Below are 23,477 nucleotides of genomic sequence, written 5' to 3'. Positions count from 1 at the left end.
ACAATTGCTATGTTAAGACTCAGTGTTTAATAATATATTCATATTAAGGGGCACACTGTTGGTATTTTATTAGGACTCCACAGTGTGGTATGACATTGGTAAAATGGGACCATATTGTGGGTATTTGATTACCCTTAGGGGCCACTGTGTAGATGCTATCTTAGGAATAGAGCCTACTCTATGGGTATTAAACTCACAAGCCATTCTATGAATATTTTATCAGAATTAGAGACTTCTATATTAGATACTAGATAATTAGATACTAACATCAGGGGTCAACTGTTTAGATACAATAGGGCCCAGTGTTGGTTTCATACTAGCTAGCATCAGATGCCACTGTGTGAATAGTAGTTTAGTACTGCAGGCCACACACGGGACTGCATATCACTTACTCCAAGCCGTAGCGTAGACATTTTATTCCAGGAGTCTTTCTTGGTTGTCCAGTGGAAACAGTGGGCCCAGTGCAAGGCACCCACTGCATGAAGCCCCTCCCCTGCACTGCGCCCTCAAAGCCACGCACAGGAAGCTTTGCACTCACGGTTGCACACAAGACAGCCACTTCCCTGTGCTCATTCCTGAATGAGTATGTGACTTTGACCTCTATTCTTGGTGCACTCAGGCCTCTGATACCCTCCCTGGCTGTGTTGGGACAGGAAAGATGGGAGCACAAGCCCTCTGGTGGCCACAGGGATTCAGAGTGGGAGGCTCGCAGTCCAGTGAGACTGGGGCGCCGCCTGATGGTCTTCTAGCAAAACAAAATCTGGTACTGTACGCACATCATTCAGTATGATAGTCTTGGAGTGTGTGTGTGTGTGTGTGTGTGTGTGTGTGTGTGTGTGTAACCGGGGGATTAAACTCAGGGCCTTGCGCTTGCCTGGCAAGCGCTTATCCTACTGAGCCATCTCCGCGGTTCCCTGGAAATCGTAACCAAGCTGTCCACCTTTAAAGCGTGGTGAGCATGCGCGGCGCCCGCGGAGACGCGCAAGCGCAAGGGCGGTCAGGCGCGTTGCCGGGACGCCAGCCGCGGAGTCTCGCGGGCGTGTGGCAGCGGCGCTCCGGGTTGGCTCACCTTCCGGGGAGGTCCACGTTCGAGGGGGCGGGGCGGCGCCTGGGCGCGGGGCAGCCTCTGCCATGAAGAGGATCTTTGGCCTCAGCCCTAAGGGCCAGGCACCCCCGAGCCCCGCAGGCCTGCGGAGGAGCAGCAGGGGTGCGCGGTACCGCGTCTTCGACAGGTCCGTGCGCAAGCTCCACAAGGCTGCGAGCGAGGGCGACGTGGCCCGGGTGCAGCATCTCCTCCTCCTCGGGAAAAGTGGCCTGAACGACAGAGACGAGAAGCACAGGTAATGGGGCTGCGGGGCGAGGGGCTGCAGTGGGCCGGGCTGGGCGGGGCGGCGGCGGGCCGGAGAGTTAGGAGCGAGGAGAGGCGGGCCAGGCAGGGGCGGCGCGGGGGGGGGGGGCTTCGCACCGCCCGGGGCCGCGAACCTTGCAGGGGTCGGTCCCCGGGCGGTCGGTCCCGCTGGGCTCCCGGGCCCGCGGCGTGCTGACACACTACCCTGAGCAACCCGCCTTTGCCCACTGACAATCTAAGGCTGATAGTGACAGGAAAGTTACATTCTCCTTCATATTAGAAAAAGTTAACAAAATGAAAGACAGCATTTTTGCAAAACATTTTACAAGACATGAGGGATGAAAAATGCATATTATAGAGAAATTTTTCAAATCATCAAGGAAAAACGATACAGAATTCTCATCCATTTATTTTGGTGCGTGGGAACCATACCCAGTGAGCCTCAAGTCCTAGACTACCACAGAGCTGTGTTGAACTCTAAGTTTGGTATTCTTTGGCAGATCTACGAGTGACCTGTAAACATAAAAAATATTTAGTGTCCCTGGTAACCTTGGAGAGGGTCGGTCCCCTGGCGGTCTTTATGAGCGGCAAAATAAAAACAAACCTTTACCTACTTTTCCATCCGCTTGTACTTTTTGTTATAGAATGCTTTCTTGACTACTTAGCGGTTTAAGGTAACAAATGTGTGTGTAGTATTTTATTCTGAGTATCACGTTGAGAACTGTTGTATGCATTGTAAAAGAAAAAGTACACTATGAAATATTTCCTATAATATATCAAATGGAGGGCTAAAACAATCTGATAAAATCTAGTATCTGTTTTCTATCAGTGTACACCTGTGCATGTATGTTCTTAGTAAGGAACCTCACAAAAGAATCAAATGAGAAGATGGCCTTCTTGACTAGAAAGATGTGTTAGTGCCAAAATGTGACCTTTCTATTTGTCACTTTTATAGAAACCAAATAAAAATGTCGCTTAGCACTTGAGTTCCACTTACCCTCTTTTGCTGTTGTGTCACTAAGAAAATGTAGTGATGACCTGCTTCCTAGATATCAAAATAAGCTATTTTTAGAAATTGTTTACAAATGGCCCTAAAGACTGATAAATGAATACGATTTAATAGAAAAATCCAGAAACACTCAAATATGTATAAGAATTTAGAACTTGTTACTGGTGACCTCCATTTTAGTTGAAAAATTGGAATTGCCCATGAATGAAATGCTTGTGAACTGTTTGAGGAGAAAAAAAAAAACAAAACCAAAAAACTGTCTACAGTTTTATATCGCAGAAGTTCCTGTTGTAGTATAAATTAAAATTTTTAAATAATACAAAATAAGAAAAGTACCAAAAGAAAACACAAAATCTCCTGTGCCATCCTGAAATGACCTCAGAAGCAAGCATTCTTTTATTGTGCTGAAGGTTGCTCCCAGGGCCCTGTGCATTCTAACACACTACCACTGAGCAACCCTCCTTTTCCCACTTACAATCTAAGGTGGACTATCGAAAGAAAAATTAAATTCTCCTTTATATTAGAAAAAGTTAACAAAATGAAAGACAGAATACTTGCAAAACATTTTAAGATATGTCAGGTGAAAATGTATCTGATAGAGAATTTTTCAAATCACCAGGGAGTAAAATACAGAATTCTAACCCATTTATTTTGGTGCTTGGAATCATGCCCTATGAGCCTCAAGTACTGAACCGTACTACTAAGCTATGTTGAACTCTCAAGTTTGGTATTCTTTGGCAGATCTACAAGTGACCTATAATCATAAAAAGAATATTTAGTGTCCCTGGTAAAGGGAACTTAATTTCATTTTATTTATTTATTATTATTATTATTATTATTATTATTTTTTTTTTTTTTGGCAGAACCAGAGATTGAACTCAGATTCTTGTGCTTGCCAAGGAAGCACTTATTCCACTGAGCCATCTCCCCAGCCCCTTATTATGTATTTAGTACGGGGCCTACAGGGTCTCACTACACAGATCAGACTTGTAATGATCTTTCCTGTTTTTAAGCCTCCCAAGCCCTGGGATTACAGACATGTGCCACCATGCTCAGTCTCAGTTACTGTTTTAATGTGCCCCAGGAGCACGGCTGGTACGGCAAGCTAGGAATGGAATCTCTGGCCCCTGTATATGCCTAAGCAGGTGCTTTAATCCACTGAGCTATCTGGCCAGCCCTGGAACTTAATTTTCAAAAGAAATGAAATGCTGTTTTCCAGCTACAAAGTTTGTGAGGAAGAGTACTTTGTACTGCTGCTTAAAATTTAAGATGGCTTATGACTTTTTCAAATAGGCAATTTGATATGTGCTGTACCACATTTTTTAAAAAGCATGTCTCTACCCATCAGTTTCATAATGCTAATACCTGTAGAGCTCAGAAAAATATGTAATTTGTTTTTCTTCAACATTACTTAAAATAGCAATGTATTAAAGTGACTCCATAGAAGAGATTGTGTCAATTGCAGTACATTCATAGGATGGAATAGTGTATAACCATTGAAGTTGGCATTTACTGAATGTATGTTGGCATGGAAAGATGCACTTTGATATATCAAATGAGAAAAGAATCAGTTTAATTTTGCATACACACAAATAGACTGCAGTCTCGTGTTAACCAAAAAAATTAAAATTTGTTAGCCAAAAAAAGTGGTAAAATGTATTTTCAGGCATTTGAATAAGAAATTTTCTGGCTTTTTTTTATTGTCTAGAAGTTCATTCTATTTTTAATATTTAAAGGTTTCTCATTATCTTTTTTATTCTAACTTATTTCCATTGACACCATAAATTATACTCAGTATTAATCTTTTGAGTATTGATTTCAGACTATCTTATGATTATTTGGGCAATAGTTCTTTCTGCCTTTTTTTTCCTTTCTCTTATCTGTGATTTCTACAGTGAATATGTATAAAACCCTAGTAAAAGTTTACTAATAAAATAATCCTTGATGAAAGCAGGAATATTAGTGCAACATATATATATATGTATTTTTTTTTTAAGATGTATGTGTATTGCTATTTCTGCCAACTCTTAACTTCTTTAGAAGTAAAGAAATTGGGGCCAGGGATTTATAGCTCACTGGCAAGGCGCCTGCTTGGAAAGCAAAGGGGCCTGAGTTTGAGTCTTCGTACAAAAAAAAAAAAAAGGAAAGAAAAAGTAAAGGAATTATATGTTTATAAATTTTATTCTGTGTGCACTTAATTATATGCATTATGTATAGATTTACATATACAAGTATAGATCATTTTTATTGTATTCTTATGGAAGTAAAAGATAGCAAATACATAAATGATTATTACTATTGCAGAAATATTGCCTTCATTTATCTCCCAACAGTATTTATCCATTCTTTCAGTCCACTTATTTGCCAAACATAACCTGAATACGTATGATGTGTTCTATCAGGATCCCTCCCTCCTTAAACCGTCATGCTCACCTGTTTAGTCTAGCAAATTGAGAGATTCAAAATTGGACTCTAATTTCAGTTGGAACTTTCTTTTCAAACAAAAGCATGTTCTGAAGGTAACAAATTATACGAGAATCATTAACTGCTCTTTTCAAAATGTATAACAGTACTGAATGTTAATATTAGGCATTAGAAATACTTGATTTCTGTGCATTCTATAAATCTAAGTACTGGATTAAATGAACCATACCTACACATTTGAGTCCTTAAATTCAATCTTTATTTGGCTTACAATGAAAAATCTATGTTTTTTAATCCTGTTTTATTGTTATTCAGGCACTCATAGTAGTTTTTCAGTAGCAACCAGATAGATATATGGCTGTAGCTGACATATATCTGTTACGCATAGCATATCTCACTTAACGTGAGGCATCGTGGATTGGGTGGTGACAGCTAAATGATAGCTAGCAAGTAAGAACTTAAAGTAAAATTAACCTCAAGTTAAGCTAAATCCAAGGCATGCCCTTTCTATTCCAGTAGGCTGTGCTAGGCTGGGAGTTAGCTCAGCATATAGCTCCTGCTTTCGTATGTGCAAGACGCTGGCTTCCATCCCCTGTACCACACACACAAACACAAATCTCCCAGCTGCTCTTTCATTAATTGATGGGTAATAAGTATTCTACATTTTAGAAGAAAATTAAATACTTGTTTTGAAAGCTGTTTGATGTTCATATTTACGTGAATAATTTGGCATTTTGAAATAGAGCTGTGTAATTTCCTAATAATCTTTCTGACTGTCCTAGGACTGCTCTGCATTTCGCCTGTGCCTATGGCCATACAGGAGTGGTGACTCTTCTGGTAGAGAGGCGATGTGACATTGATGCCTGTGACAATGAAAACAACACTGCGCTGATTAAGGTACATAGCAGCCAACAATTTCAGTGTGAGATGAATTGTATTTAAATGCTGAAAAAAGGGAATCGATATAATTTAAATATAACTACTCAGGGAGTCAGTGGAAAACTTGTCTTGAGTTCCTTGAGTTGACTGACGGTATCTCTCTTGTTACAATACCTCTAGGCTGTGCAGTGCGACCAGGAAGAATGTGCAGCCATTCTTTTGGAACATGGTGCAGATCCAAATGTGGCCAATGCCAAGGGCAACACTGCTCTCCATTGTGCGATCTATAGTGAAAGTGCATCCATAGCAGCGAAACTGCTTTCCCACAATGCAGATACTGAGGTGAAAAACAAGGTATAGATCAATCAGTTTTATTTCCGAAGTATTTGACATGCAGTCATGTTAATAGTGATATATAAGTAGGGTCAGTTTTCCATATTTTTAAGCCCAAACATTCCATGAATGGAAATAAAGTATTTTAAATAACTTAGTTGTTAAAAATTTCATATCAAATGTTGATAGTTTTAAAGAAATACAAGAGGATACACGTTTCTTTTATGCACTTACAGCAAGTGTTTGTGAAAATAATGATTTTTTTTTTTTTTTTTCTGAGACAGGGTCTTGCTGTGCTGTTTAGGCTGGCCTCCTACTCACTTTTGTATCCCGGGGCTGGTCTCAAACTCACAGAGTTTCTCCTACCTCAGTCTCAGAGTGCTGGGATTACAGGTGTGTACCACCACGCCCAGTTCCAGGGCCACACAGTAGGCACCCGCATCTGGGCCGAGACGGCATGCCTGGGTATCTAGGACCTGGATCAAACTCAGGTGTTTGTGTTTGCCAGGTGGGTGCTTATGCCTCTGAGCTATCTCCCTGACCCCAAACACTAAATTTTTGAAAAGTAAATCATTTCTTTTTTGTTATATTTTTTCCTGTTTTTTTGTTTTAATTTTTCCTTAGTGTAAAACAACATAGAACAGCAAAATTTACCTTGGAAGTAGGCCTAATTTTAAAACTGAAACAGAACAACACTGTTTTACAATTTAAGTGGAGATCTTATTGCTGTTGAGAGGTCATAAAAACGACTCATTTCTCAATGGTTTCGATTAAATGGGAAAAATGAAAAGTGATTAGAAATAATGTAGGCCCATAGGGTTGGTTGGTTGGTTGTTTGTGTGTTTATTTCTGAAAAAAATTTTTTTTCTGGTTTTATGTATATAGACAAGGTGCTCTTCAGTTTTGGGAATAAAAATTCTTTTTTTCTTTTCAGTACTGAAAGTTGAACCCAAGGCCTTCACACTAAGCTACGCTCCAGCTCTTTTATGTTATTTTTTATTTTGAAACAGGGACTCCCTTAGTTGCGTAGTCCGGGCTTGAACATGCAATCTTCCTGCGTCAGCCTTCCATAGTGCAAGGAGTATAGGCCTTACCTGGTTTGGGAATAAAAATTCTTCATTAGGAAAGCAAGTTGCATAGTTGCAAACCTGCAATTTTACAACTCCAAGGAAGCAAGATTGGCCCCGGCTGAATGGTGATTAGGTGAAAACAAGGAGAGTGAACAAATAATTTAGGGACATTCTCTACTTTTCAGGCAGAGGTAGCAACTAAGATAAGAATCTAAATTCTGCTTTTAAACCTATAGTGTCTTGCTCAGCTGAGAGATAAGGAGCTTATGTAAAGAAGTCAGTTGCATTTTTAATTTACTAATCCCTCTTCACCCCTTGCCAAGTGGATTAAAAGGAGCTTTCATGGAGTAACTTGTCTCTTTCCTGCTTTGTCCAGCTCCTCAGATAGTGAGAAGCATTAGCTGTGTGGATAAGAGATGAGACTGCAGTGATCTTCTAGGTTCTCTAGTTCTCATCTAGACTTGTGCATCTCAGTGGCCTGGGGGAGTTTTAAAAATGTACAAGTTGAGGATCTCCCCTGGGGAGTTGATTCAGTGAATCTATTAAAACCTGATGTGGATATTTAAAAATATTTCCTCAAGGGTCTGATATAACACCAAACCATGTAATACATAAGTATGTTTAATGGATGAATTCCTATTTCTCATAAACGTAACAAATCTCTAGACGAGTCTGATTAAATACTATCTTCTTTCAGTTTCTCCTTTCCAGCAGTATTAGCCCAACTTCCATTTGTCTTTTATCTCTGTCAGTGGGAAGTTAAAAGGTATCAGTGTTACCTGTTGCCGTGCAGAATCCCACCGCTTTCCCTCTAGCTGTCAGTCTTCCACTGCCGTTAGCACCACACTGTAACCAGCTGAGCTAACTGGTCAGTTTCCACTGCCACTGAGAAGCTCTGTAGAAATTCAGTTACCTTTGAGGCTGAATCTTTAGGAATTCCATGTCTATTCATGGCATGAGGTCAGCAAATGTTGATTATTTGGAGAAATTTGAATACCACCCACGAGCCTGATTTTAGTTGAAGGCATGTGATAGTTTGTCTCAGTGTGTTAAGTTCAGGAACCCATGCAGAAATCCATGAAATTAGTAAGATGTGGATGGGAATGCTTTTTAAAATTTGTTTGTATTCATTTATTTATTCACTTAGTGGTACTGAAAATTGAACCTAGGGCCTTCCGACTGAGCTACATCTCCAGCACTTAGTATTCCTTGCCCCTTTTTAAAAATTTGAGACAGAGTCTCATAAAGTTGTCTAAGTGTAACTCAGACTTGGAGATTTCTGCCTAGCCTCACAGTGATAAGACTGCAGGTGTGCATGTCCAGCTGGGAATTCTTTAGATATTTAGTTTCAGTCCTCTTATGCATCTTTTTAACAGTCAGGAACAATTGCACACAAATGGAGGATAAATTTAAGTGCTAGAAAAATTATTGAAATAGACAAGTAAATCTTTTCATTTCACTGTGAGACCTCACTTTGTGATAAAATATGTTAAAGGGAGGATTTTACATGCAAACGCTCACTTTGTACACAACCATTTGTACACAACCATTTGGACACATGCACATGCACAGCAAAGATATAAGCAGAAGGCTGTGGACTAAAAGTGGCTGTTAGCTATATTCACTTTGCCTCCATAAATGGAATCCACATTGAAATTTCAGAAAACTGTAGCAGAATTTGAGGTTCAAGATGCTCTAAAAGAAGGGAATCTAGGTGGGGAGATAGCTCAAGGGCATAAGCACTGCCTGGCAAGTGCAAGGTCCTGAGTTTGATTCTCAGTACAGCAAAAAAAAAAAAAAAAAAAAAAGAAGGGACTCTAGTGTCTTCAGAGCTCAGTAACTATTAGGAGGCATCCCCTGTATATGGAGCTCACGTGTTTTCTCCAGTTTGCTATTGACCCATGTCTGTATTTCCTCCTGTGTACTACTTGCCTCTATGAGAGTTTCCAGCTCTTAAATTACGGTATATTTTAATAGTAAGGAGTTTCAAGATATTTTAGGTTAATTTATAAGAATGTAATCTATATCTCATAGTAAATTTTTAGAAATACAATTGAATTTAGAAGTTGTTTTAAAATTTTTTGCCTTATACTATAAATAATTGTGTTCCTGTTAGGATGTCTATAATTACAGTTGGATAATTTATGCATATTATCAACAATATGAAATTTTCTGCTGTATATTATCAACAATATTAGATCTTTCTCTCAAGTCTTGTCTCTTAAAAACACAAGTGACTATTACTCTGTTGTAAAAAATGCTACATCTTTTTTATCCATTCCTCATTGATGGGGATTTCAGTTGTCCCTAAGATTTAGCTATGACAAATTGTACTGTTATAAACATGGGTACATATATGTCAGTGTGTTATGATGTTTTCCATTTTTCTGCAAAAATAAGGGGAATGCCTGGGTTGAATGGGGTCTTACTCCTATGGTTTGGTTTTGTTTATTTTTAGGGAACAGTCTATAGGGTGTTCAGGGTCTCACTACTAGATCAGACTCCTAGTGATTCTCCTGCTTATAGCCTCCCAAGTGCTGGGATTACAGGCACCACAACCAGGCTCAGTCGCCGTCTCAGCACACCACAGGGGCGGGGCCAGCACAGCAGTCAGGCCCAGAGATCAAACCCTGGCCCCTGTGCCTGCTTGCAGGTGCTTTAATTCACTGAGCTATTTGGCCAGCCCTTGTTCTGTTTTGTTTTGAGACAGGGATTTGCTATATAGTTCAGGTTGGCCTTGAGCTCAGTTTGTAGCCCAGGCTGATCTTGAACTCACAGTGATCCTCCTGCTTCAGCCTCCCATGTGCTGGGATTACAGGCATGTACCACCATACCTAGCTTCTATTCCTAGTTTTTTGTGGAATCTCTACACTGATACTGTTTCCCTAGTGTGAAAAGCTGAAAGAGTAAAATCTGAAAGATACAATTGATATTGTGAAAGGAAAAGAGACTGCTCAAAAGGAAGGAACTTGGATGGGGGAAAAGAAGAAAAAATATGTATATACGCATGCATACATACACAAGATAGTCAAGATAATTGCATTACTAATTTGTATTGATGTATTGAAAGGAACAGTTAATGCCTATTTGATCAATAAAGCTCTTAACACTGAATTCCTGAAACTTAATTCTTCAGATGTTGCTATTTGTCAAGAAAAAAGGTACTGTTGAGTAGGAATAAAGCAAAGTTAAAGAGATTTTAGTACTGAACAAGTAATGTACAATTTTATACTTGCTCAAATATGATTGTTAAATCTGTTGAGACATAGAACTTTTGAAAAATTATTCTTCAAAATATAGACTGAGAATCCCTACCCTAGACATGATAATTTAACTCATTAATTCAATAAAAATACTTAAACCTTTTACTGCTGTACATTAGGGTATGTTGTTACTGAGTTAAAAGATATGGCCCCTGCCCCTGACATGCTTTTGATTTGGGTAGGAGATGTTACATAACTCCACAGTACCCTGATAAATGCTGTGATGGAAAGATCCTTGGATTCAGCGAGTGTCTGAAGCAAGTCTCAATCCTGAGTTCATGTAGCAACTCATTGCAGAAAGAGGAGGGCAGGGGCAGCACGTGTGGAAGGAGGTACTGTGAGAAGGAAGAGACTGCTGTGTATTACCTACATTAGGCTAGAGACATAGAGTCTTTTACCAGGTTTTCAGTTCAGTTGAGAAATAGGCAGCTGTGTGGCTTCTAAATAATTTCTGCTTATTCACAGGATGGCCTCACGCCGCTTTTGCTTGCTCTAAGGGAAAACAGACGGGAAGTGGCAGAACTATTTCAAAAGAAAAAAGCGAGTATTGCTGTGATGGATAAGCCGCAAAGGTATAGTCATTTGTTCTTTTTTAAAAAACAAGACTTTAGTAGTGTTCTAGAGTAGTAATAACTCAAATAATGAAGTCAAACCAATAGGAAGATGACTAACTTACAGTTACTGGAATATAATAAAAAATATCAATACAAACCATCAAATAGACAAGAGTTACTTGGATTGGGCAACAAAGAACACTGTGTAGTAGGATTCATGCTCTGTGTGTATAGTAATATTGAGTGATGTTTACTTACTATAAAGAGGGTTTTATCTTCCAAGTCAGTTGGAGACAGACATAGAAACTGAACCCACAGATCTTCATTAGAATCACGTGCAGAATTTTGTTGGGTAGAGGAGAAATAGTAGTCTATACCAGGTCTTTAAAGAGCCAGTTCTTTGATTCATTAATTCTCTGTATCATTTTCTTAGTCTCAATTGCATTTATTTCTGCTCTTATCTTTATAATTTCCTCACTTGTATGGACTTTGGGCTTGACTTGCTCTTCTTTTTCTAGAAGCTTGAGGAGAAATATTGGGTTGTTTATTTGTCCTCACTCTGTTTTTCTGATGTGAGAATTTACAGAATTTCCCTCTTAGGACTGCTTTCATTGAGTCTCACAGGTTTTGGTGTGTTGTGTCTGCATTTTCATTTAACTGTAGATATTTAATTTCTTCTTTAATTCATCTGCAACCCATTGGTTGTTCAGGAGGGTATTATTTAATTTCTGAGTGTGGATTTTTTGTGGTTTCTTTTGCCATTAATTTCCAGTTTCATTGCACTATGGTCAGATAATATGCATGGCATAATTTCAGTTTCTTTGCATTTACTTGAACATGTTCTGTGGGCTAGTATATGACCTAGAGGATGTCCCATGTACAGCCGAGAAGAATGTGTATTCTGATGTTTTGGGGTGGAACATTGTAGACATCTACTAAGTCCATTTGTTCACAGGTTTGGTTTAGTTCTGATATGTCTTTGCTGATTTTTTTGTCTAATTGATCTGTCCCTTTGTGACAATGGGGTATTAAGATCCCCCAATGTAATTGTGATATTGCTTATTTGATTTTTCATGCCTATTAATATTTCTCTTACATCGCTGGGTACTCACATATTTGTTGCATACATATTTCTGATTATTATCTCCTTCTCCTGAAGTTTTATGCCAGGTCTTGACATCTCTTAGTTTTCTCTCCTTAGCATGATTAGTTCAGTAGTAGAAGACAATTATATTAATTTAATAGGATATTTATAAGTAAATTTAGTTACAAGTTATTAAAAAGTTGATTTGCCATGAATTATAAGCCACAGAGAATAGAACAGCTGATAATCAGAGTTAGGACCTAATATTTTCTGGCAACTATAACATTTGAATATTAGAATCTGAAAAAATGCACATAGGGTTTTATTTGGGATTCCAAAGTAGTTAAGCACTGAAAGATAAATTACTCCATTGCTTCACTGTTTGAGAGCAGGTTTTTATGTTACCTCATCCAGTCATTATAGAAATCTGGTAAACTAAAGCAGTAAAATCCTTATTGTTCATAAGAAGACTTTGAGCCTGAGAAATGACTTGTCCAAGAACAAACATGTTGGATCTAGAACGGGGACTTCTGAGTTCAAGACACTCTCTCTTAAACTGAGCTAATCTAGCTAAAGCGTGGAGCTGTCTTGTCTTTCTTGGTTCATGACTGCTTCCTCTTACTCTTTTTTCTTCTTTAATTATAGGCTTAATAAAGGTGTATAGATCTTACAGATTTGAAGTGTGCGGAATATGTTATAATATTAACTCTAATACTGAAATACTCTTAGTAATTTAATGTATTTTTATATCGATATTAAACCAATGATTTTTTTATATGTAGACAAATTTTTGAATATGAAGAAAAGAGACTTAAAAATTCTGAAAATAGCTATCCAGGTAAGACTCCTTATAGTGAATTACACTTGGTGGTCCTGTCCTGATAAAAAATTAAGAGTGTGGTGGCACATGCCTGTACTCCTAGCACTCAGGAAACTGCGGCAGAAGGATCATCTTGAGTTGAAGGCCAGCCTGGGCTACATAGTGAGTTCAAGGCCAGCCTTAACTACATAGTCAGACTCTGTCTCCAAAATACAAGAAGAAAAAAGTAAGAGAAAGTTTTGAACCCAGAAGGGTACTTAAAAAAATTCACTGTGTAAATTGCATTTATATATTTTTTAATTTCTTTGTTAATAATCTAGACTTCAGAATTATTTAAGAAATGAATTATAAGAAATTCATAATCTAAAACATTTCATTTTATTTAATTTTGACTCCTTGAATCCTATACATGAAAAGTTTTAAATTAGTATGTCTATTTTTTCTATACTTAAAGTTTTAATTTTTTAAATAAATGGATTATACTTGGTAAATTAATATTATTACATGGTTATATCACTAAAAAGTGATTTATATCAGTAAAAATAAAATGGTAAGTTACTTTTATCATTTATTTTCCTGTCTAAATATGTAACTTAAATTATTCTATATATTTTTGTATTCTTTGCTTAGGAGGTAATACCTATATTCTCTTACCTTGATCGTTTTCATTATCTCCAATTGTAGACTACATATTGCTATAACAGAAAAATAGTAGATTCAATGACTATTTTTTAAATTAATGGCTTTTTCCTTTCCTTTTTTTTTCAGCACTCAGAACTGAACCTGGGACCTCATGCATGCCAGGCAAGTTCTCAACTACTGAGCTGTACCCTGTCCACTAATGACTTTTTTTTATAGAGAATGTTTTAAGTTCACAGTAAAAGTAAAAGGAAGATGCAGAGATTTCCCATTTATCCTGTGCCTCCCACTCATGAGTTGCCTCCCTCCATTGCTAGCACCTTCCTGTAGGGTAGTACACTGGGTATAGATGATAACTTACATTGGTCCATCATTACCATCCAAAGGCCGCAGTTAACATTAGGATTCACTGTTAGTGTTCTCCTTCTTATGGGTCTTGGCAAATGTATAATGACATATATTAGCTATTATAGTGTCATATGTTTCATAGCTAAGGCTAATCTGTTTGTTGCCTCCTTGTTCCCCTACCCCCAACACTGCAACCACTGACTGAGGAGTTTTGATATTACCAGAACAACTACATAGTTGGGAAAATACAGTGGATGTCTTCCTTTTTTTTTTTTTTGGTACCAAGGATTAAATTTAAGACCTTGCACTTGCCAGGCAGGCACCTAAGCCACTGAGCTATCTCCTCAGCCCTGGATAAATGTTTTAATATTAGGTGATTTTTTTTTGATCCAAATGCCTTTAGGGCAGGTTTGGCTGGCTTGAGTTGTGGGGATCGAGCCACAGCAACCTGAGCCTGACTGCTTTGTTGAAGCAGCCACTTAAAAAACTGAGCTAAGGGGCAGGCCCCCATTAAAGGTGATTGAATGTAATCATTTAAGCTGTTGTATGAACTGTTTTTTTCTTTCAGTGGGGACATTGATAGGGATTAAATCCAAGACTTTGACCAGTCCAGGCAAATGCTTTACCACTGTGCAACTCTAGCCTCTTTTTTTCTTTTCTTGTTTTTTGTTTATGAATATGAACTAATGACATATGCTGTGCGTGCTGAGAAGACATGCTTTCTGTGGAGATTCCGCATAGTAAGGAAGGTTAAGAAAAATGACACCATGGTGAACTTTGTAGCACTAACTGGAATATGCTGCTCTTTTGGGTCCAGACAGACCCTTTGAGAATGGAAAGACACATTAGCAAATGCTGTGCTTCTCAAAATGTATCATTGTCTTTCATACCTATCTGGCACTGGGGAGTAAGATGAGGGAGTAAAGAAAACTATAGGTGAATCAAAAATAGTCCTCTTCCTCTATAACATGATAGATTTTGTCAGGATTATTATTGGTCCCTACTCCCTCAGTGCTAGCTAGGGATTCTATGGTCTTGTGCATACTGTGCAAATGTTCTCACCACTATGCCCAGCCCTGGCCAACCCTGACTTTCTATGAGTTGATTCTCTGTCATGGGAAATCCAATACTTTTAGGTTGTTTTTTTATTTTTGTTTTTGTTTTTCACAGTTTACATGAAATAAAAACTTTTACTTGGCACATTCTGAGAGCTTCAGTGAGTTAATGTTTTTATTTTTATATATTTTTTCTTATAAGACAGTGCTCCTTGGCAGCTGGTTACAACCTTCCCTGTGTTGGATGTTAAACTTTTCAGAGTGGACAAGCTCCTAAGGGGTTGATCTTTACAGTGGCTCTTTCCATGAGAAGTAAAATAGCAGATACACTTGAGCCTTGCTTGCATCGTGCATAAGACAGAGAAAAGAGTGAGAACTAACAGAGCTCCTTACACCTTCCCTAGAAGAGGATTAGCAAGAATAAGTACACTGATTTCCCCTGAGCGCTTCTCCACTGGGAGCGGGCAGTCACTGCAGTGATCCTTTGTTTCAGATCTGCTTCCTGTATTTCGCCATGCTGCAAATTAGATTGCCCATTATTACAGCTTCCTTGTGATAAAATACTTCATCCTAAAACTCAACGGTTTCAATTGAAAACTTGCTGTAGCTGTCTTGTGTCTTAACAAAATAAGTGCACTCTTTTATGGTTATTCCTGGTACTGTTAGTCCAGAAATATGCTATTTGTTTACCACTGTCAGCTTATGCCACTGATAACTGTTATTGACACCATTTCTGTCAATATGGTACCATTCAGTTAGGATGTCATTTCTTGGGTTTTAGCTATGAGATTTTGATAAATTCCACTTTTATTGTATTTGATAAAAAATGGAAAGTAAGAGTTCTTAATGCATTGCCTATTAGTTGTGTAATTAATATTGATTCTAGTCTACAGGTACAGTCCAAAAGAATACTTTGTAAGAAAGCATTAGTGTTATACTTTTAATATTTCATATTTTTGTTGATTCAAAATACATTGTACCTTTTTCTTCTAATAGTGGATGAAAATTCTGAAGATGACTCTTTAACCAGGTAGGAATTTATAAATGTTTAAATGTCATATGTTAACTAATTAGTGAATGAAGAGAAAACAAATGACTGTTTTTGTCTTAACCTTCAAACTAGACAAAGTACCAGTGTTACTCTGATCAATTTTTTTACTATTTAGGCAGCGGTTATTGAGGGAAGTTATTGAATTGGTCCATGATCTCATGATTAATAAGTGGCTGACCCATGTTTTGACTGTTAGCCTGCCTGGCTCCCGGATGCATTCCCTTCCCCTCTGCATAGGTGGGTGGGGGCCTCTGCAATGCTGGGATCAAAATACAGACCATATCAGATCAATTCAGATGTCACAGGTGTGGGTCAAGTCCATTTAGTTTTCCTGAGAAGCCTGGTAAGAGAGTCCAAGAGTTTGTCCAAATAATGATGACTGCACTGATAACCAGTATCTTGTTTTTACCATCAGAGGTTTTAGGTTAGATCTGGAAGTGAAGACTATCTTCATGTAAATCGTGTTATATTAACCATCTATTGGGATGCTTGCTTTTTTTTTTTTTTTTTTTTTTTTTTGGTGGTACTGGGGTTTGAACTCAGGAACCTGTGCTTGCCAGGCAGACGCTTATTCTACTGAGCTATCTCCCTGGCTCTGGGATGGTGTTTTTAATATACTTCTCTATTGATTTCCCAGTTTGTTTTTCCTTTCAGGCTACTACTCCTGCCTAGTTCTATGATTTTTTTTTCTTTTTTTTTGTTACCATTTTCCCCCATAAGTAAACTCTTTTCTTGATTTTTAAAACTTTTTTTTTTGCTTTTCTTGGTAATTTTTTTATTTCTAATGTTAGTATTTCTTATTGTTCTTTTTTTAACTTTTTTAATCTTTTACTTATTTATTTGATACAACTGAGACTCATAGTGAGCCTCCTATCTCAGCTCCCCCATTGCTGGGATTATAGGTGCGTGCCACCATGCCCAGTTTCAGTGGACTGGCTCAGCCCAGGGCTGGCACGGCACGCAGTACTGGGAATCAAGCCCGGGTCCTTGTGCCTGACACACAGGCACTTAGACCACCAGTTTATCTCCCCAGTCTCTTATTGTTCTTTAGACAGAATCAACAGCATGTAGAATTTCAGATTTTAGGAAATCTATGAGACCAATCAAAATACTCCCTAGAACTTCAACTTGTGTTTAACATCTGAGCCAACTGGTTGTTGTTCTCATAGAGAATCTAAAACTCGGTGATATTAAAGTGACTTATCTGAATATTGTACATGGAAAAAATAAGACTTGAACTCAGGTTCCATATTCCTGAGTCTAGCACTCTTCATTTATTTCTCATTCTGTGAGTTTCAGTAGTAGAATAGAGGAGTGAGTTTAGTGTTCCCAGTGGTAGAGGATTAGAATGGAATTAACAGAAAGGGCAGGTTTGAAGAACAACAACATTAGCTTGGGCAAGAGTGGTGTTTTAGACTTCAGCATATTGAGGTTTATCACAAGTTTAATAAAGATAATGTAGGAATTAAAAGCACAAGTTACTGGGAGTTATCTAGAAATATTAAAATTGGGAGGCTCAAAGGAGTCCTGAAAAGATTGTTGCTTTTTGTTTAATTGAAGGAACTGACAAACTTCAAGATTTCTGTTGAAAGGTTTTAGGGGCTGTGATCTTGCATAGTGATCTCTGCTTTGTGAAAGATGTTAAGGAAATTTGGCCACCCAAAGTCTGTATGGTAGGAATGTGCCATCCCTGCCTTCCTTCTCATTACAGAGGGTGGCGTAGAGCCTCTAACTCTACCAGGGGACTGAAAGTAGGTGAACTTTATGGGTCTATGACTCAGCAGCTTTCCCTCCCATCCTTCTCTTTTCTCAACTTGCTGATATCCTTCCTGTATGTGTAGGGTAGGACCAGGGCAGTAGTGGCTGGAGGTAGTTGTGTGCAGGTGATAGTTGGTAACATGCTTCTGCTGAGGGCAGGTGATTGTAACTCAAATAGCTTTCTTCCCAGGAGGAGCTACTCTTGATTGAGCACATCCTTGTTGGAGGAATCTGTGCCTTCATAGGTTAAAGACAAGTGAAGATTGGCACAGAGCCTGCAAAGAGCAGCCAAGGAGTAGAAACACTTAAGAAAAGATACTAGATTAAATTTAGGAGAACAGAGGTGCAGCTAACAGGGCTGATTTTCCATCTAGCTCCTGCTTGACTGTGACAATGTCTATGAATGTTTTACTACTTTATGTGTACCTGAAAAGACTGCTATTTCTGAGTTACCCAGTGTCTTAGTCACTTTCAGTAACTTTCCCATCAGTGGGACAAAATACTGGTTACACACAACTTAAGGAGCAAAGGTTTGTTTTGACTTGGCTGGCTCCAAGGTGGAAACCATATGGCAGGGAGGTGTGGGGGCAGAAGGCTGCTCCCCGCTCAGCCGGGAAGCCATGAGAGGGCTGAAGAACTAGTCTGCAGCCAGACCCCAACTCCTAAGAGCACTTTGAGCTGCTGAACTTGCAGGTGGATGAGTGCACTGAGTATAATGTCCCCATGATCCAAACACCTTCCACATGCAGGAGAATTATAAAGGACATCTTAAATCTAAGCCACCACATCCAGCTTGGTTGTTGAAATGGAAAGAAATTAAATAACATTTTTTAAAACAGGGCGAGGAATGTAGCTTACTGCAGAGACCCTGTGTCTTTCTAATTTAAGCTTATCAGGTTTGTTTCAGTCCATGTAACAAAAGTTAGGTCAGCCAGTGGTTAGATTTTCGGTTCAGCCTTTGGGGTAGGCAATTTGTAAACATAGATTATTCTCAGCTTCTGCCAGTCTGTTGGCTGTCACTCTTTGATATGAGAGCAAAAGTGAGTCTTCACTGACTATTTCATACATTGGAAGAGGTAGAGACAGAGAAAGTTAACTAAAAGATGTTAAAAATAGAAGTCAGATATTAATTGTGTCAACCAAGAAACAGCATTCGATAGACAGATGGCCAATCTTTCATGAGTTTGTAAGGACACGACTCACCCACTTACATGATTTCTCTCTACAGGTCTTCCAACAAGTCTGGTCCTGATGATTCCTGGCCTACATCAGATGATGATGACTATCTTTTTGATAATAAGGTAAGTGGTGTTTTGTGAAGTTAATTTTCTTCTCCTTAGTTTTGCTTTGTATAGTGCTTAGTCTTAAAATAAGCTGTGGTGTACCTATCATGCTTTTATATGGAAAGTTGGTTAGGGAAAATCATTTTAAAGAACTAGGTATACTGTTTTTAAATTTTTTCACCTGATTGAAGAATACTTCTTTTGATCAGAATGATAACTAGCTCTAGAGCAAAATAACCAGATAGCAAAGCTTTATGCATTATAGTTTTTAAAAATATCCAATCAGTCTCTGTACCTCATTCTAAAATTTCAAGTTTCAGAAGGTTTTATATTTCAAAATACTCATTTTATACTTTCTGCATTACTGTGAGCTACTGAGATTAGGAAATATGTTTGTGAGTATTCTGAAAACCTAGAATAATACGTTCTGTATTAAGCATTTTAATATTTTTGAATGTCAATAAATGAACTTCTGCATAGTAGAATTTTATAAGAGGTATGTATATGAATTATGTAGTAGTTCTTTATTGAATTTTTAAAATATGACCTAAATTATATTTAATTGAACTTATTATAGTAATGAAATTAATCTATTTTAGTATTTATAAAAAATAACTAGAGTTATTAGTGTTAGTATTTTTTTAAGGACTGAACAGAAGCCCCTATTTATTTACATACCTTATCCTTAATATATTTTCATTTTCTTCCTTGTTTTAAGTTCGTATTTAGCTAACTACTCATCTCTTCTCTCATCTTTCTCCCTCACCCGTCGTGTGTGTGTATGTGCACGCGCGCGCATGTGTGCATATGTGCGTGTGTGTGTGTGTGTGTGTGTGTCTATCTCTTCCCTTACCTCTTTAAAATAATTTACCTGTAACTCTTAAGTTTTTCTTTTTTTTTTTCTGGAACCAGGGATTGAACTCAGGCCCTTGTGCTTGCCAGGGAAGCGCTTATTCCACTGAACCATCTCCCTGGCTCCCTCTAAGTTTTTCTTTATGGAAAAAACTTCTTTAGTGTTTGCTCTTTCAGTCTGTCTTTGTGTTCATGGCATATTTAGTTACATCCTTCTGTTTAGTGACTGTGTGGCTTTGATTCTTCAAGCACTGCCCCACAGGATTTGTTCATGTCTTTTTTCTCGTATTTCTTAGAAGGAGCTGAATTAATACAATCATTTGTCATTAGCTATTTGACATACAGAATAGAAGTAACTTACACTATTTGTAATTCTTTTTTTTTTTTGGTCTTTTTTTGAGACAGGGTCTCACCTATGCAGTTAGGCTGGCCTTGAGCTCACTTTGTAGCCCAGGCTGGTCTCAAACTTGCCACAATCCTGCCTCAGCCTCCTGAGTGCTGGGATTACAGGTGTACACCACTGTGTCTGGCCAATATATGTAATTTTTTTTTATTTATTTATTTACTTATTAGAGAGAGAGAGAGAGAGAGAGTGTGGTGTGTGTGTGTGTGGCCAGCTCAGCCCACCAGGGGGCGGGGCTGGCTGGCATGTGGTGCTGGGGGATCGAACCGCGGTCCCTGATGCTTTTGCTAAGCCTGTTCTAAGTAGGTGCTTTAGACCACTGAGCCATCTCTCCAGCCCCAATATATGTAATTTTAACCTCTAAATCAGTTACTATACTAAAAACTCAACTCTTAAATTTTTCTCCTTATGAAGTAATTCATACAAATATGAATCATGGAAATAAATTGAAAATTAACAAGGAATGAATTATTATTTCTTGAAATGTTAATTTTTTTCAAAGTACTGTAAACTGCAAAGAGATAAATATTTGTTTTTGGTTATTTAGATAAGAAAATAATCTAGGGGGCCTGCCCCTTAGCTCAGTTCTTTTTTTTTTTTTTTTTTTTTTTTGTTCCTCGAATGCCTTAAGGGCACTTTTGGCCAGCGGGAGAGTTGTGAGGTTCGAACTCCAGCAACCTGAGGCTGACAGCTTTGTGGAAGCAGCCACTTAAAGGACTGAGCTAGGGCCAGGCCCCCCTTAGCTCAGTTCTTTAAGTGGCTGCTTCCACAAAGCTGTCAGGCTCAGGTTGCTGTAGTTCGATCCCCACAACTCAAGCCAGCCAAACCTGCCCTGAAGGCATTTGGCGCTTAAAAAAAAAAATCTAATAAATATCCTCATATTTATACAATTAATTAGAGATAAAGGAAATAATATTTTGGTATGTCTGTCATCTACATCTGAGTAATTCTAAAAACCTATGCTCTTTTTTTTTTCCAAAGGAAAAAAGACATATTTAGCTCACAGTTTGTAAAAGTTCCAGTCTGTTATTAGCAGGCACCAAGGGAGGGTCACACATGGCAGAGGGACAGCAGTTGATGGCAGCAGAAGACAGCAAAAGCAACAAGGGGAACCTGTGTTCTTAATGTTAGATCATGTAGGGCCAGGGAGTGAGTTCAGTGGTCTAAGCACCATCCCAGCCACCGAAACTGAGTGTGGTGGCACATGCCTGTAATCCCAGCACTGAGGAGGCTAAGGCAGGAGAATCACGATGAGTCTGAACTACAAAGTGAGACCCTGTATCCAATAAATAAATTAAATAATAATAATTATAATGTTAGATCATGTAGTAATGGTTAATGCTATTTTATCAAATTGGATACTTTCGATGCTTAAAGCTTTTCTTTTTAAATGTTTAGAATGCCCCAAAAATGAACCTAACTGACCTATGGACTGCTTCTCAGCAATCCAGGAAAAATGGTAAGCTGTTTGATTAAAAACTGCCTGTTGCTGTTATATTTATTGATTTGAAGTTGTAGATATTTTATGTATAATTTACTTTGTTTTTGTTGTCATAGAAGCCAAATACGGTATTGCGGAAACAGGAAATAGAACCTTGATTGACAACAGTATTTCTGATACTAAAAACAAAGATGTGGTTGAAACCCTTTTTAAAACATCAGTCAATGTCCAGGACTTTGCTCAATCTTCTTCTTCATCACCATCATCTGAACCAAAAGTAAGACCTCTCTTTAAATACTTTGCCCATGCTTTTAGTCACATATGATGGATGGCAATGGTCATAGAAAGAAATGACCCTCAGATCCTAATAGAAAACAAGTATAACAGGAGAGATATATGTACAGAATTCAGATTTTTTTAAAAGTTGATGGGACTCTGACAAAACAAAACCAAAAAAAGGGATATGTTGGGAGCCACAGAAGCTAGGAAATTGATCAAATGTGTGTAGGTGAGACTAGGCCTCAGTGTCTAAAGCTTTTGCTTTTTTAAGCTACCTCAGTTGTGAGATAAACATCCTATCCAGTTAAGGTCAGCTATCAGTCCTGAGATAAACATCCTGTCCAGTTAAGGTCAGCTATCAGTCGCTCCAGTTAAGGTCCCTAGGCAACCTTGTGTCACCTGTTACTAACTGCAAAAGTGTAAATAAAAGAATGTTTTGTTGTGAAGAAAAGAAATATATATATATGTATACACAAGACAGGACAGATATACAGCTACTTTCTCTTAGTTCATTGAGAAGAAAGGTTTCTACTAATATTGTTTATATAAGATATGATGTCTGCATCTTGTCCTCTGAGTAACTACTACAAAGACAACATTATGCAATGTATTAATTATTGTAACTGTCCTACTAACCCATTTTGAAATTGTTTCATTGCTATTTTATCTTTTTTGTCATTAAAATGAATAAAAAAAGAAAGAAAGAAAAGTTGATGGGAGTAAAAAGTTCTGTGCTATGGAAGGAAAGAACTAGAAAACAAAAAATAGCTAGAGGAATGTAAAGCTGAGGTTGAAAGAAGACTCATTTACAAAACAAGAAAAGTTAAGACTTCAAAAAAAATAAAAAAAGAGAAGTTAAGACTTCATAATAAGATCAAGTAAGAGAGTCAAAATGAAATGTAAAAACAAGAGTTAAATAAGTAAAACTCTATTATATGTTAGAAATTGTATGCTTTTAATTGACCCATCATTGATTTTAGTGAAGAACTGTAAATGTAATCTCTATTTTTACTAAATGCAGTAAATTATGTCTTCTATTTAATCTGGCATATCCTATATTCATAGATAGTGCACAATAATATGTTTTAGGTCTTACTGGGTTTATTATGAATTATTAGTATTTGACTCATTTTTAAGTTTTCTAGTTTAACTTAGTGCTTGATGTATCCTTATTTAACTAGCATTATTTTTGATGTGTAATCTTAGTGACTGCTTTATGTCTTCTTGAAAGTAAAGAGAAAATAAGCATTGTATTTCATTGTTTCATGAATTAAAATCCCAAGTTCTATAATTGAGATAGTCTTCTACTCCCCAAGACTGGGAAACCCAGAATCTCATGCATGGTAGGAAAGCACTCTGCCATTGAGTACAACCAGCCTAAATTACATGAGAAAATGATTTTTTTTATTTTTTATGTTTTTTATTCTGTTTGTTTATTTATTTATTTATTGGCTGCTTCTGGCTACCTCAAGGGCGGGTGTGATGCAGCTTGTGGGGCTGGGTATGGAACCACAGTCCCCTGCACCTGACTGCATTTCCCCAAGCTGCACTTTAAACAGCTGAGCTATCGGGTAAGCCCCAACT

At 37.9% G+C, this 23,477-nt stretch overlaps 1 protein-coding gene across 6 annotated transcripts in view; it reads left to right on the top strand.

The window, feature by feature from the left end:
• Positions 1-1,122: 1,122 nt before the first annotated feature.
• LOC101583412 (ankyrin repeat domain-containing protein 26) overlaps positions 1,123-23,477 on the top strand; it is a 117,568-nt gene continuing 95,213 nt past the window's right edge. For 5 of the 6 annotated variants that reach the window (XM_023721248.1, XM_023721247.1, XM_023721246.1 and 2 more), the window contains exons 1-5: positions 13,558-13,588; positions 15,823-15,856; positions 18,864-18,936; positions 21,572-21,632; positions 21,731-21,891. In XM_023721248.1, the coding sequence (XP_023577016.1) occupies positions 13,582-13,588; positions 15,823-15,856; positions 18,864-18,936; positions 21,572-21,632; positions 21,731-21,891 (336 nt within the window). In that variant the 5' untranslated portion in view covers positions 13,558-13,581. Of the gene's footprint in view, positions 1,341-5,563; positions 5,679-5,840; positions 6,015-10,791; positions 10,899-12,746; positions 12,803-13,557; positions 13,589-15,822; positions 15,857-18,863; positions 18,937-21,571; positions 21,633-21,730; positions 21,892-23,477 lie in introns of those variants that run through there. The other variant, XM_023721250.1, reaches the window with a different exon arrangement.

The sequence above is a fragment of the Octodon degus genome, unplaced genomic scaffold, assembly GCF_000260255.1.
Source record: "Octodon degus isolate 3935 unplaced genomic scaffold, OctDeg1.0 scaffold00081, whole genome shotgun sequence".
Taxonomy (NCBI): Eukaryota; Metazoa; Chordata; class Mammalia; order Rodentia; family Octodontidae; genus Octodon; species Octodon degus.
Note: the sequence above shows the minus strand (reverse complement) of the source record. Positions and strands in the feature narration are given on the sequence as shown.